Source organism: Megascapheus bottae, chromosome 12 (genome assembly GCF_031878675.1).
Source record: "Megascapheus bottae isolate mThoBot1 chromosome 12, mThoBot2.hap1, whole genome shotgun sequence".
Lineage (NCBI taxonomy): Eukaryota > Metazoa > Chordata > Mammalia > Rodentia > Geomyidae > Megascapheus > Megascapheus bottae.
Window position 1 is genome coordinate 29,466,544 of NC_143520.1, and position 15,835 is coordinate 29,482,378.

The window sequence follows — 15,835 nt, forward strand, 5'->3', positions numbered from 1 at the left end:
TTAGAGCTCTTATCATAATGACTCTGAGTTAGTTATAAAGATCAAGGAATATTTGCTATTGGAAGGTAAAAACTGCAGTTTATACCTTTGCACTGATTTCAAGGAAACCCTAGAAAATGCATGCCATGCCCACCATCCATCAAAGAAGTACAGTATTCTAAAAGGCTCCCAGTATCCATCCTAGCTTCCTCAGAAAACCAACTGATGGTGGTAACATCCAGCATATGGCCAGAGAATAAACTATCCTTCAAGTTAATAACATGACCACAAGTACCTGTCACTTCCGTTTTTCAGAAGCCCTGGAAAAATGTGTATGCAAAAGTACCTGAAATGCCATCCATGAAACAGTTACAACCACCAAAATAAGGAAGGCTTTTTTTTCTATTTTACTTCAAAAGGAACAAATAATTATCATCAATCTTTGATAAGTTCTGGATATGCCACAACCTCCAGAAACTGTATACATAGATCTTTTGATTTACTTATTTATAACATATATATATATATATATATATATCACATAAGGCAAATTGACTTCATGCTTTACTTTAGTAAAATAGGGGAAAAAGCTTTCACTAAAATTGGCACTAAAGTTGTTTTAAGTTCTTAATAGCAAGAAGATACATCCAACTATAAGCAGAAGGAACACAGTCATAATACATATCAGATAAAAATTATTTCCTTTATATAATCAGCAATGAGTAACCCCAGAGGTAGTATGGCAGAAATGAGCATGGATCCTATCCGGTCACAACCAATGAAGAAATTAAATTTATTTTTTCCTATGGTTTTGACCATAAATTGCTTTACATAGAGGACCTGAATAAAAATCACTTTCAGCAGAAATCTTGGCCCATTAATTCAACTGACATATCAATTTACAACTTGCAGGACTGCAGATATAAAAAATGTAAAGTATAAAATTATGTTAAGTTTGAAATGGTTTTAATCATATTTATTAAAAATATTTACATTTCCCAGTACTGACTTGAAAAAACCCCTTGCAATATAATTCTACTCTAAACTTTTATTTATAAAATGAGGCTCATTTAGGAGACTTCAATGACTGCTATACTGAAAATTACTTACAGTCTGTAAAATATTTTAAAACTTTTCATATCAAAGGTAGTTTATATTGGATTATTTGAAACCCAATAGTGCCCACAGATGAGCTTCTTATAATTCTTTTCATTAATGCTTGGAAAGCACTGTGAAAATGAAAAGTGCTGTTAAGTGCTATCATCTCCCCTAAATTTTCACTTACACTGTGTGCACAATGTGAAATAAACACATATGCAGCATGTCCATGTTTTGATATGTATTTTTTATTTCCCTGCAGTTTTCACTTATCAAGAACAAGTAACAGGGAAAGTTGTCTGAACTAGTGCATAAACAAACATTCTGAAACACCACTACACGTATCTAATTTACAAGAACCGTATAAAAAAAGTCACTAAAACACTACACTATGAAGGTGTCCAACACTTACAGTCAGACTTTTTCCAACCCGTTACTTGCCTTGTAGCCACAGGAAAACTCTCCAAAATTAAAAAGACAATCTTGCCACAACCCTCCCCCCTCCCAATACCTGGGATGGCTCGATATCTAGACTTCCAATAATTATTGCAATGATATAATGCAATACATACCTGGTAAATATCTTTTATGTGGTGTGTTACAGTTTTAAAGCCAGTTAAAATACGCAGTCTTCAGATAAAATGTAATCCTTGAAAAATTTCCATGTCTGCACAGTTTAAGTGTGCTAGATGCATAATTTTTCCTAGTCCGTTTTTTTCTGTGTAATTATTTTTTATAAACTGGTATTATAAATAGAAATATACATTCAAAATATATGGAAAAGTGAGTTACTACATTAAATTTGCATGTATCGATCCATCCCTTTCCCCTGCACAGTAATAGAAAATACTATTTTGCCTTGAACTTCATATTTGACAGTGAAATGCCACTAAAGTATTTACCAAAAAGTCCATCTAGTCAAATTGTGAAACAAAATGAACCAAGTGAAAACTTTACAGTTCCTTTAGAAAAAAATTACAAGAATTTCATTTCCTAGCTATGAATCTTTAACTTTTTAGACACAAAGTTGGATTTATTTTTACAAGATACAAAATGTAAACATGGCAAAATAAATAGTTAAAACAAGTGATGCAGGATCCCATTTCATGCTCATGATCCCATTAAAGAATTATTTTTTAAAATCCATTCAGTTGCAAATTCAAGTGCAAAAGCATGATGATGAATATCTACTATTCAAGTAACAGAAATAATATTGATGATACAAATAAACTATTTTACAAGGTAGTGATTTTCCCAATTTTACAAAATATACATCATATATGGATTTAACATCCAATATACTGTAGTCCATTTAGGTCCATTGTTACATGCTCTGTGATCCACAGAGTGTCGCCATTTGCATTCAGCCGGAATATGAATGACTGCACACCATCCACACAGGTCAACGTCACATGTTTTAGGTTATGTCACTTCCATAGCTACTGTTGTTTCTGCTATTCCATTTAAACCCAATCTTTCTGGTTCATGGTTCTCTCTACAATAAGGCAAAGAGCAGAACAAACATTTATACTTACTAATATGTTACCACTCAATGTTTGCAGATTACAACTAAACATGACATCTTAGCAACTTTCTCCATTTTTATAATTTTTAAACAGGAGAATGATTTCAGTTCAGAAATTCCACTATTTTTTAATTACTGATTAGAACTATTGGGTGAAGATAATAATTAACTTACTTTAGCAGAAGCTAATAATAACCAGTTAGGATATATATAATAAGCCAATCCAATAGATGGACTATATGATACTCAGAGAGAATGATCATTAGCAGTACAATTTTACTTAAATTACTTCCCATTAGAATTCAATTATGTAGGCTGAAGGACATATATTTATTAACTTATACAAATAGGTATTTTTCTGATTTACATTCTACTTGCATTAGTCATATCAAAAGAAACAAAAATTCACTCTGAAGTAATGATTATATAGCTGTAGTTAATTTTAGTCTCTGAAGTTAACATATAATTCCTAATATAGTCATAAAGAATACACAAATTATAATTGGAAATCTAAATGCTGCTATCGAATTATTAATAATTCTAACTTTCCAGATTGCAAAAACTATAAAAAATACACTAACAGTAACTGAAGCTTCTAAAACATACCAACATAAAGATTATTATGCTATTCAGTATATATATATGGAAAATGAACTATGTAATTTGTAGGCAAAGATAGGCGGCGATAACTGGGGGAAAGCAAAGGAAGTAAACATATTTTTCCAAGAAAAGAAATGTACTTATCAACCAACCTAATGAAATGATAACCTCTCTCTGTACAATACTTTAATAACAACTATATGATTATATTTAAAAAATGAAAAAAATACCACTGTGTTTGGACTTTTCTTGCTTTATTCTTAATAATTTTGACAGGCATATAAAGGACTACTAGGAATTTCACTTACAGGGCCCTATTTAAACTGATCCTCATAATCTATTAAAAAGCAAGTCTGTTAGGAGTTATCTATCACTACCTGACGAATGTGACTGTAGCCCCTCTATACATTATCCCAACAATTAAAACAAAAAGTTATCTATCACACAAGTAGGAAAAAGACAATGGCTCTTTTCCTTGTAGCTAGCACTAAGGAAAAGAATGATACTGGAAACGCACCTTGCTATGCTGCTGATGGCACTGCTGGGAGTAACCTTTGGCACTCTGTCCATACTGGCAGCAACTGTGGCAAGTTTTAAGGCTGTTGGCGATGGTGCTGAAGTCCGTGTATTGATATGCACATTGACTGGAGAAACAACACTGACATTATTGAGGTGCACTGCATTCGTTAGGCAGGAATTGTTCATGGGAAGTGTTTGAGGACTGCTTGTGCACAACGCTGGGATTAAGTGGTTTGTAGTAGTATGGCCAACTGTCCTTACAAGTTGTACAGCTGAAATCCCTGGGCTGGATGATAAAGCCATATTGGTAGAGTATAATGTTTTAGAGGTTCCTGAAATAGGAAACAATAATTTTCATTCATGTAAAAATTCAGTTTAGAGATTCCCTTCTTGAATACTTGTTTGTTAAACATGACATCTAAAGTATGTTGTAAAAAATATTTCAATTTAGTGACAAAAACACAGGAAAACATTTAGTAATAAATATCGTAAACTGCACACAATACTTATATAAAGAAGCTTTACAAAGTATTCTGCTGCCTTAGTTACGTGCCAACTCTGGAGCTAAGTGCAATAGGGCAAGATGGAAATGACAGCTAGAGTTTCCTAAGTTTGGAAGTATATGAAAAATAGTAAGGATAGACAATCAGGACCAAGGGAAATCCTGATATCTGTGAGATAGTTGAAGGAATAATCTTTAAGAGTTCTGGGTAATAAAGAAATAATACCATACTCTTTAAGTGAAAGTGTGAAAGTATGCTTATGAGAGTAGAAATATAAACCTGATTGCAGACTTTATTTTTGTTTGTTTGGGTTTTTTTTGGGGAGGGGGGGGGTGCTCCTGAGGCTTCAATTCAAGGTTGGTTCTCTACCATTTGAACCACAGCTCCACTTCTGCCTTTCTGGTGATTCATTAGAGATAAGGGTATCAGATTTTACTGCCTAGGACTCATTTTGAATGGTGATCATCAGATCTCAGCCTCCCGAGCTATGATTATAGGCATGAGCCACTGCCACTTGCCCTTGGCTGATTTTAGACTTTTGAACAACTTGCCTTAGATTGTATTTCATCTTTTAATCCATACTCAGAAGGTGACTGTTTAGTAATTAGCTCAGTGGATTTCCTAACATGTGAGGCAACAGAGTATGGATGAATTCAGCAAGGGTGGAGTTTGACACAGAAATAGGGAGAAAATTCTAGAAAACACTTAGTGATTTTCCCTCTACCTTTTCCAAGAAATTCCCCAGAGTAGGACCGAACACTTGCACACATTTTTCTGAGGGATGAAACAAATAAAACCAAACCTAATTCAGGGACTTGTGACTTTACGCTAGTAATACCATGCAAAACCTCATAGATACCTGAAGGCTGGACAACACCATTAATGTTGTTATGACCAGTGTTCTGTTCCTTAGCTACCTCACTGCGACTTGGAACAGGTGCACTGACCACCGCAGATGCAGCAAAGTGGGCACTGGCTGAGTCGAGTGTTTTAGACATACAGTCAGAGGTGCTTGAGCCCTATAAAATGGACAAAGTCAAGACGCAATTTTCAAAATGTGCTTTCACAAACATATTAAGGGATACAGGGCTAGTTTTGATAGATTAAGCATGAGAGTGACTTAGAACTCATAGGTAATTCTTTCTTTCTTCTTCTTCTTCCTCTTTTTTTTTTTTTTTTTTTTTTGGTTGGTTGTAGGGCTTGAACTCTGGGCCTGGGCTCAGGGCTCTGGCTTTGAGCTCTTCAGCTCAAGGCTACTGCCCCACCCCTTGAACCACAGCACCACTTCTGGGTTTCTAGTGGTTAACTGGAGATGAGAGTCTCAAGAGCTTTATTGACTGGGCTGGATTTGAACTGTGATACTCAGATCTCAGCCTCCAGAGTAGATAGGATTACAGGCATGAGCCACCATGCCTGGCATAGGTAATTATTTCTAATAACAACTAGGTGATTAAGAAACCCAACACTTAGTACATTAAGAACAATAATCATGGGGCCGGGAGTTTGGCCTAGTGGTAGAGTGCTTGCCTAGCATGCACGAAGACCCGGGTTTGATTCCTCAGTACCACATACATAGAAAAAAGCTGGAAGTGGTGCTGAGGCTCAAGTGGTAGAGTGCTAAGCCTTGAGAAAGTCCAAGGACAGTGCTCAGGCCTTGAGCCCAAGCCCAGGACTGGGAAAAAAACCCAAAAAACAATAATCACAAAGATAAACCTCTTTTTTCCATAGCCTAGAGTTCATATGACCATATGTACACAGCTTTTGAGGTATTGTAATCCTCTGCTAGGAGAATCCTAGATGTGTACTAATTATTACAAATTAGGGAAACCATGGAGCTTCCTTTGAGTCTGGCTTACTTCACTTGAACAGGACTTTTTCCCTTATGAATGGGGCAATGTCACTTTTTTCTGATGGCAACACAGAATTCCATTGTATATGTGGTTACTGTATCTGACTTTGTTACCTGGTATATTATATATACATTTATTTGTTTATTTGAAATAGGGAAGGGAAGGCGAAAACAAGATGATTGGGAGGGGGGGTTGAAGGAGGGTAAGGGGGAAGTACTTCGAGACATTACTTTGAGAAGTAATGTACCCATTACCCAACGAAAGAAACTATAACTCCTCTGTACATTATCCTGACAACAAAATAAAATAAAAAGAAACCCAACACTCTATTAATTTTCGAATAAGTATAAATGAAGGCTTTAAAATACATTTGACAAGGTAGATCTATGGATGAAATGATATTAGTGATATGATTAACAGTCAATTCTGTTTAAAATGCAAAAATCAGTCCTTGCCTAATACTGAAACAGGCTGAAAATAACTATCTAAGAGACTCACAAAAAGCTAGCAAACAAAACAAAGTAAAATGGCCCCTCCCCTTCATTCTGTAGAAAACTGGTTGTTACTACAGCCAACAGGCCATCTCTGAGCCAGCTACCAATCAACCTAGATATTAGAGAAATATTAACAGAGCCAAGAGCCAATGAGATTTTCATAGTGTTGGACTTCTGATTCTTTTTTTTTTTTTTTTTTTTTTGCCAGTCCTGGGCTTGAGCTCAGGGCCTGAGCACTGTCCTTGGACTTTCTCAAGGCTAGAGCTCTACAGCTTGGGCCTCAGTATCACTTCCGGTTTTATTCTATGTATGTGGTACTGAGGAATTGAACCTGGGTCTTCATATATGCTAGGCAAGCACTCTACCACTAGGCCAAACTCCCGGCCTTAATGTCAATGAAGTCAGATCCATCTAGGTTGAGTTCAAACACAATGGGCACATTTGGTCTGCAACTCACAAAATATACCCAGTGACTTAATTCCAGTTGACATTTTAGGATATCTTATAGAGTTACATAGGAAAATAAGAAGTATTAGGAACAATCGAACTTAAAACCTAAAATGCACACTGTGTTCAACTTTGACCTGTATTTCTTAAGGTTTTTGCTGTTGTTGTTTTGTTTGTTTTTTTCCAACCCTGGAGCTTGAACTCAGGGCCTGGGCACTGTCCTAGAGCTTTCTCAAGGCTAGTGTTCTACCACTTGAGCTGCTGTGCATCACTTCTGGTTTTTTCTGTGTATGAGGTATCAGAGCACTCTATCATTAGGTCACACTCCTGGCCCTTAATGACTTTAAACAACAGAAATTAATTCTTCAAAAATTCAGTGGGCCAAAGTCCATAATGAGTCTTTTAAAAAAATTTTTATTTTTTATTGTTGGGGTAATATATAGAGGGGTTAGTTACATTCTTCAGGTAGTAGATGCATTACTTCTTACACATTGACATAACTTCTCATGTTTTTGTCCCCATTTCCCTTCCCCACTCCCTCCCATAATAAGTCTTATAAAGGAGTCCATGGCAAGGAACTGACAAGTTTGAATTCTACCATTTTAGGAAGGAATTTTATGTCTATGTCTACAGTGTTTACATAATGGAGTCTATGAACAAATTCCCTTAGTGGTAATATTTTATCTTCTACAGGGAAATGTGATTCACAAAGTCCTTATATGATTCATAAGGATTATGGTGCTGATATTTATGGTTTAATTCAAAAGAATTACCACTCTCTTCATAAGGTACAGCTGCAGAATACTATGGCAACGTTTATAAAGAAATGAGAAAAGCATATTCTTAAAAAAGAATTGTTTGGGAAGTTAGGATAGGGGACATATGGTTGGTTACTTTTATAATTTCCTAATAATCCAACCTCCAAACGTAGTCACTTCTTCCTTACATTAAAAATAAAGGCTGAGGGATGCAGTTCATGTAGTAAAGCTCCTGACTAGTAAATGAAAGTCCTAAACTCACCTTGATATACAAAACAGAACAAATCCCCGAACAATAAAACATTGTAAAAAACCCAAACAAAAATATTTAGCGATTAGTTTATAATAAATTTATAGTTATGCAAACAAAAAAGAAATCTGTATTAGATTTTCAAACTCAGGAATGGAAAAATGAACAATATTTCTTATGATTGAAGAAAATTGAGCTAAACTACACAAACCACAAAGGAACAATGAGACAGATTTACCTGTGCTTTTGGATGTGTCTGCTGCGAGGAATGCTGGGATTGCTGCTTCTGTTGAAGCTGAGCGAGTTGCTGCCTTTGCATTTGAACTAACTGCTGTTGATGTGTCTGAAACTGTTCTTCTGTGATGCCCCCTGTTACTGGTAGAAGATAAATAAGCATGTTTTAAAGTATTTTTAATGAGGCAAATTAATATATACTTATTTCACAATGAAGATGAAAATCAAATACAAATTATAATATGCCTCAGCAAAGAACCCAATAAAAGTAAATCAACATGTTGAAGTGAAACTTCTTTGAATAACTATACAAACATAATAATAAAAAATATTTACTAAAAATGACATCTTCATCAAATGTGGGCTATACTAATAGCCACGATCTCCTTAATAATGTATGTTAAAAAGTTTGAGTAGTTTTAAAATGCATACCATAATGCAGACAAAATAGGTGCTTTACTACTGTGCTACATTCCAGCTCCACTCTGCCTTTCTTTTTTTTCTTCTCTCCTATTTCACTCCATCAACAAGAATTTACTAACTTACTATGATGCATAGCATTGTACTAGGAGTTACAATAAATACATGGAAAAAATTATACTTGATATAAAGTCTAATGACACAATTGGGAAGAAAATACACATTTAAAGAAACACAAAGATTAGATTGCAGTTGGGCAATCTAATCTATATGACCTATAAGAATTTTAAAACCATATCCTCTGACAAGATTACTTGACTTCCCTAATGTTTTCTCTTTAGTAGGTTGCCAAATGAGAATAAATAACCAACTGCCTGGTAAAAATATATTCTCTATAATAAAAATGGAGTCAGGCCTCAGATATGAACAAAGCTTTAGATACACTTCTTTTCATTTTCTATAACAATATTATTGCCATTAAGTTGTGTAGAGAATGCAGGGGAAGATAACAATTTTATTTTTAAAAGATTCAAAAACCTGAATTACTATACTGCTCACTCTAAAATCTTAACATTACCTGTATTTTTGAAGTACACATTAGTTATTTTACTGAATTACCAACAAATCAAATGTTTTTCTTTGCATGTTAAATTTATTACAAGAATTCTACTTTTAAATGAAAATAATTAATTCTAAAGTTACAATCTTCAAAATCAAATGAAAATGTAACGTATTCATGAATTTCCAGCTGTTTCAAACCCTTGGGGGAAAGAGATGAAAATAGCTTATTAGATAAAAAGGCAGGAGGGAAAACCTTAACTCTAAATAAGTCTGCAAGTTCTACACATATATTAAGAAATAAACTTGAACTCTAGACTTGAGTAAGTCCTTAAATTCAATTCTGTTTGGCCAGAGCTGAAATCTATGTTATAAAATGTAAGATTCTCAGTAGAGCTGAAATTTATTTTGTAAAATGTAAGATTCTTGGTAGTTCTAACACTAAGGATTAAATCAAATAAAGAGCCATTCATGAGTGGCTCAATCCTATAATCTTCAGGAGGCTAAGATTTTGAGAATCTTGGTTCAAAGTCATCCTAGACAGCTAAATCTGAGATTCTTATTTCGATTTAACAAGCAAAAAGCCAGAGATAGGATTTTTGTGGAAGATAAGACTTTTCAAGTGAAAGAGTATTAGCCTTGATTGGAAAAGCTTATGAAAGCACAAAATCCTATTAAAAATAGAAAATATCAAATAAAGTGAATGCAATATGAGTGGTTATTTTAGAATAAAGAAAAATGTGTGACTCTATTCTCTTTCTAAAATCCTACTAATTCAGAATTAAGTACAAGTTGACTGACTATTGTAGTCTGAGTTGCTCCAAAATTCAAATATTTTGACTGTACAACATACAAAGAATTTTAGATATCAGATTTTTGGATTAGGGACCCTCATTTAGCAAAGTGCACATGAGCAAGTGCACACACACACATGCATCATACACACACACACACACACACACTTAATTGAAGCCAGACACCTGTAGTTCATGCCTGTAATCCTAGCTACTTGAGAGACTGAGATCTGAGGGTTCAAAACCAGGCCAAGCAGGAAAGTCCATGAGACTCTTATCTCCAATTAACCATCAAAAAGAAGGAAACAGAGCTATGGCTCAAGTGGCAGCATGCCAGCCTTGAGTGAAAAAGCTAAAGAACATTGCATAGGCTCTTAGTTTAAGACTAAATATAAGCAAAAAAGCAAAACTTTAGTTATTAGTCCATGGCTAACCAAGTATTGTCAACTAGTGGACTTCTACTTGCTTTTACAATTCTCTGTCTCTTGCTTTGTCTGTCTCTCTCTCTCAGAGTACCGATAAAACTATCTGATGTTTGAGATGTATACGTTTATTGAAATATCTAGTTAAGATTTATTAGTTTGCCCAAGAACTCCATTCTTTCCTCCTCACAGAAAGCATAAAAATCTACTATAATGTCAATTCAAATTATTCAGATTAATGGTCAATTTGTGCTGACTTTGATATAAAAATCTCATTTATGATTCTATTTTTGGATAACTGCTACTATGAACTTAATAGATTCTATAAACATGCTTTAAAAATCATGCTAATTTTTTTTCCTGTGTTTTCTGTCACCCAAGCTCAGTTGCTATTCCTACTTCTTGATATTCAGGTTCTGCCTCCCCCCGTCCATTTTCCTTTTTAAAACAAGGTATTTTGTATTCAACAAGTTGATGTTCACTCAGAAATTTTGGGGGCATACTTGCATGAATTCAACTCTTTTTTTTTTTTTTTTGCCAGTCCTTGGGCTTTCTCAAGGCTAGAGCTCTACCACTTGAGCCACAGCACTACTTCCAGCTTTTTTTTTTCTTCTGTGTATGTGGTATCGAGGAATTGAACCAGGGTCTTCATGCATGCTAGGCAAGCACTCTATCACTAGGTCAAACTCCCGGCCTTAACTCTTTACATAAATAGCAAACAGTAATTCTGACAGACAGGACTACATACAAAGCATCTTTCCTAACTGCTTTATTATTTGGGGTATAAAGGAAAAGAGATAGGAAATGTATAGATAGCTATCTCATATATTCTCAGGTTAGATTTACTGGTAGCTACAAGGAATAATTAACTGAAAATGCCTCTACTTTTCACAAATTTGAAAATACAGATTCAAATCATAGGTGGGTAAGTGGGTGGGAAATGAGGAAGAAATGAGTGTGAGGAAGCCTTCTCAATATCGGACATAAAGCTACATAGTTATGTTTTAAAAATCTGTTATTTCCTATAGCAACCAAACTTTATGTATGTATGTATGTATGTATGTATGTATGTATGTATGTATGTATGTATGTATGTATGTGGGTCATGGGGCTTGAACTCAGCCTAGGTACTGTCCCTAAGCTCTTCAGCTCAAGGCTGGAGATAAGCGTCTCAGGTCCTTTTGTGACCAGACTGGCTTTGAACGTCGACCCTCAGATCTCAGCCTCCTGAGTAGCTAGGATTACAGGTGTGAGCCACTGCACCCCTGCCCCGGCTAAACTAAAACATTTTAGTCTTTCAGGTCTGAGCCCTCTTTTCATCTTTAGAAGCAACCTTAATCTAAACACACAGACCCTTTTCTCTCACTCATCTTGCTATGAAAGCAGTTTTACTTATCCTACAACTTTTACATTTGCAAACATTTTTTTTCATGACAATTTCAAACAGAAACTGATAGATCAAAAATCTAGAATTTCTTCTGGAAGAGTGCATAAACTAATTTGTTAATGTTTTTACAAGCTAGTAGTATAAGTAAGTAACAAGAGCTAATTAAATATGCTGCTAGTATCTATGAAGTAAGAACAATGTAATTTGTTCATTTTAACCACAAATCAGTGAAAACCAAGGTTAAATATAAATTAGTCTTGTTATTCAAGTCTGAATAAAAGGGGCACTTTTAGGTCAAGAAACACATTTTCTTGAGTTTTGGGTAAAGAAAAGTGACATTAATCAAGATGCATTGTATTTATAAATTGCTTTGTTGAATGGCAACTCCTTTGTACAACTACTTAAACATAGTAAATATATTAAAAAATCAGTTCAAAGAGTAGTATGAAAGTTTAAAAACACTGTAAAATGGTAATATTTGTTATTTGCTGTAAGTCTCTTGATGGTAGTTTTTTTTTTTTTGCGGGGGTGGGGTGGGTGGGAGGGGGTCAGTCATGGGGCTTGGACTCCGGGTCCTGAGCTCTTCAGCTCAACTACTGCCATACCCCTTGAGCCACAGCACCACTTCTGGTTTTCTAGTGATTAATTGGAGATAAAGAGTCTCACGGTCTTTAGTACCTGGGCTGGCTTTGAACCATGATCCTCAGATCTCAGCCTCCAGAGTACTTAGGATTAAAGGTGTGAGCCACCACACACACTGAGTTTTGTTTTGTTTTGTTTTTGTTTTTTTTGCCAGTCCTGTTTTTGAGCTCAGGGTCTGAGCACTGTCCTTGGACTTTCTCAAGGCTAGAGCTCTACCACTTGAGCCTCAGCACCACTTATGGCTATTTTTCTATATATGTGGTACCTAGGAATTGAACCCAGGTTTTCGTGCATGCTAGGCAAGCACTCTACCACTAGGCCAAACTCCCAGCCCCTTGTTTTGTTTTTAATGCTACATTTTAAACATTTAACAAAGAGCTTTGCATTAATTGATCCAAAACAATTATGTATAAAATAATATTTTTGGTTATTCATTTCCGATTTTCAGCACAATCTATCTTTTCTTCCTCAGCCCTGCTTTTAGTGAGTTTTTCAAGTATGTAAAATTATTTATTTTACTTAATAAAACATAGCCTTTTGGAAATGTAGTCTGTATTAGTTCTTTGAATGCCAGGACATGCACTTACATTATCATTTAAGCATATTAAAAATAATAAATGTAAGCTGGGCCTACTAGCACACACCTATAACTTAGAACCTGGAAAACTAAGCCAAGGAATTATGAGTTGGAGGCCAGCCTGGGCTTTAGAAGACTGTCTCCAAATTGAAAATTAACTAAATCACTAAAATAATTTTGGATCAATAAATTGTTGACTTAGAAAACAGTGGCAAGGGATATTAACAACAGAAGAAAACTCTTTGCCACTAGCCTTCAAGTTTACGTAAGTTATAACCTACATGGAATTTATGATAAAAAAATTTCCAAGTACATTAAATTTCTATTTGTAATTCAACTTTTATTTGTTGGGAATTCTCAGCTATTAAAGAAAATTCAATATTAATAGGTTAATCTAGTGATATTCTTTGCCAGGTAAAAATATGGACCTGTGTCAGTCTCCAGTTATTAAAGACACATCTCTTTAGGACCAATCTCATTAAGAACAAGCAAAAGACAGACTATTTAAAGGCACAGAGCAAAATAAATCAAGTACACATACACTTTTTTTGTGCCAGTCCTGGGTCTAGAACTCAGGACCTATGTGCTTTTTCCACCTAAGGTTGGGGTTCTACCACTTAAGTTGCAGCTCCACTTCCAAGTTTTGGATGATTAATTGAAGGTAAGAGTCTCATGGACTTTCCTGCCTGGTATGGATTTGAACCATGAACCTCAGATCTCAAACAAGTGAGTAGGTAGATTACAGGTGTGAGCCACCTGTGTCCAGCCTAAAAGAAAACTTTTTGAAAATGTCTACATCCTTCTTTGAAAGAAGAAAGAGAATTTGCTGTAGTATTTACCAAACTATAAGTGAATATATTTATTATCTTGTCAGAACTGAGAAATGATTTAATGAATATAACAATATAAACGGGAACTTAAGATCACTACAGCTTTCCAACTATTTATAAATAAAGACTTTTAAATTAATTATCTACATACTTCCATAGCTACATACTTTGGAGTTTTTCTAGGGGGAACAATACTGCTTAGGGATCAAACTGAAGACCTCAAGCATACTAGGCAAGCACTCTACTACATTACCAACTGCCATACCTAATATTTAAATTAAATTTGTTAAAAAATAATAACTCATAACCTGAAGAAGGGTCACAGTCAATATGGAAGGATATACTGACTTCTAATGCATCTTAGTTTTGCTGAAGACTTGATGTTTTCAAAAGAAGAAATAATATTCTATATTTGGAAATATAGGAAAGATGGCAGACCAAAAACACTTTTTTTCCTTAATGGTAAAGAAATAAGTTTTAATCACTGTGATGTTACCATTGCATGCACTGGATTTAAGTTACCTAAAACATACATACAAAGATAATATTTTAAATGCTTATTTTATGCTGATGTATGGTTAGTGTTCTAGAATATAGAGCTGATTATTAAATTGGTAGTTAAGTGACATTCAGTTATACTTTGGATCAATAACAATTATTTTACAAAAAAGCCAAATAAATTTATAGTTTATCTGGAACATAGAACATACAATGCTATATGATACAAATATATACTTGCTGCAAATATCAAGTTGAGAAGATACATATTAAAATTGTTTTATATAGTATGCAATGAAAAGAATCAGTTTATAATCAAAATGCAATTATAAATGTATACAAAGAATGTTTCTGGGGGAGCTGGCCTAGTGGTAGATTGTTTGCCTAGCATGTAAGAATACCTGGGTTTGATTCCTTGGTATCATACACATAGAAAAACACAGAAATGGTGCTGTGGCTGAAGTGGTAGAGCTCTAGCTTTGAGAAAGTCCAAGGACAATGCTCAGGATCTGAGTTCAAGCCAGGACTGGCAAAAAAAATGGGGACCAAAACATGAGAAAGGATATCAATGTATGTGAAGTAATGCACCTTCCCATCTGTCGAATGTAACCCTTCTATTAATTACAATAAAAATCATATGAAAAACAAATGTTCCCAAACTTGCTTTAGGCAAAACTATTTTAAGTAATGTTTGGTATGGAAATTTCAGTTTAAACTTTCTGTTAAAACTTTGCTGAAAAAAATCTGATGTAAGTGGTGCTATGGCTCAACACAGTAGAGTACTAGCCTTGAGCTGAACAGCTCAGGGACAGTGCCCATGCCCAGGGTTCAAGCCCCACAACTGACCAAAAGACAAGCAAACTGACATCATACTGTTCAACTTTCTACAACCTTTAGATTACTAAGAATCCTGTGACCTCAAATGGTATTAGGCATTTATCCATTTCAGCTTCAAAAGCTCATTAAACTTCACAGACTCATGAAATTTCTATAACGGAATGCCATTTTCCTTACCTAAGTTCATTTAGGAGAAAATTAACCAACAATTTGGGGAAATGATATGCCAACTTCCACTCATTTGAACAAATGTAATTTTCCATTACAACCTTTAAACAGATAATGTTTACTAAATTGAAAGCCGACAGTTTTGTAAATAATATTGAAAACTACTAAGACCAAATTTCAAGCTCTAAAACAATTATAAATTACTTTAAAGAATTACAGGAACTGGGCCGGGAGTTTGGCCTAGTGGTAGAGTGCTTGCCTAGCATGCACGAAGACCCAGTTTGATTCCTCAGTACCACATACATAGAAAAAAGCTGGAAGTGGTGCTGAGGCTCAAGTGGCAGAGTGCTAAGCCTTGAGAAAGTCCAAGGACAGTGCTCAGGCCAAAGCCCAAGCCCAGGAATGGCAAAAAAAAAAAAAAAAAAAAAAAAAAAAATTACAGGAA

General features: G+C 34.8%; 1 protein-coding gene across 1 annotated transcript in view; it reads right to left on the minus strand.

Moving 5' to 3' along the window:
* Positions 1 to 758: 758 nt before the first annotated feature.
* Positions 759 to 15,835, minus strand: part of Epc2 (enhancer of polycomb 2) — a 90,998-nt gene continuing 75,921 nt past the window's right edge. The window contains exons 11-14 of the mRNA XM_090342855.1: positions 8,262 to 8,398; positions 5,084 to 5,243; positions 3,720 to 4,053; positions 759 to 2,572 (exon numbers count right to left, since the gene is read on the minus strand). Coding sequence (XP_090198981.1) covers positions 2,500 to 2,572; positions 3,720 to 4,053; positions 5,084 to 5,243; positions 8,262 to 8,398 — 704 coding nt within the window. The 3' untranslated portion in view covers positions 759 to 2,499. The remainder of the gene's footprint in view (positions 2,573 to 3,719; positions 4,054 to 5,083; positions 5,244 to 8,261; positions 8,399 to 15,835) is intronic.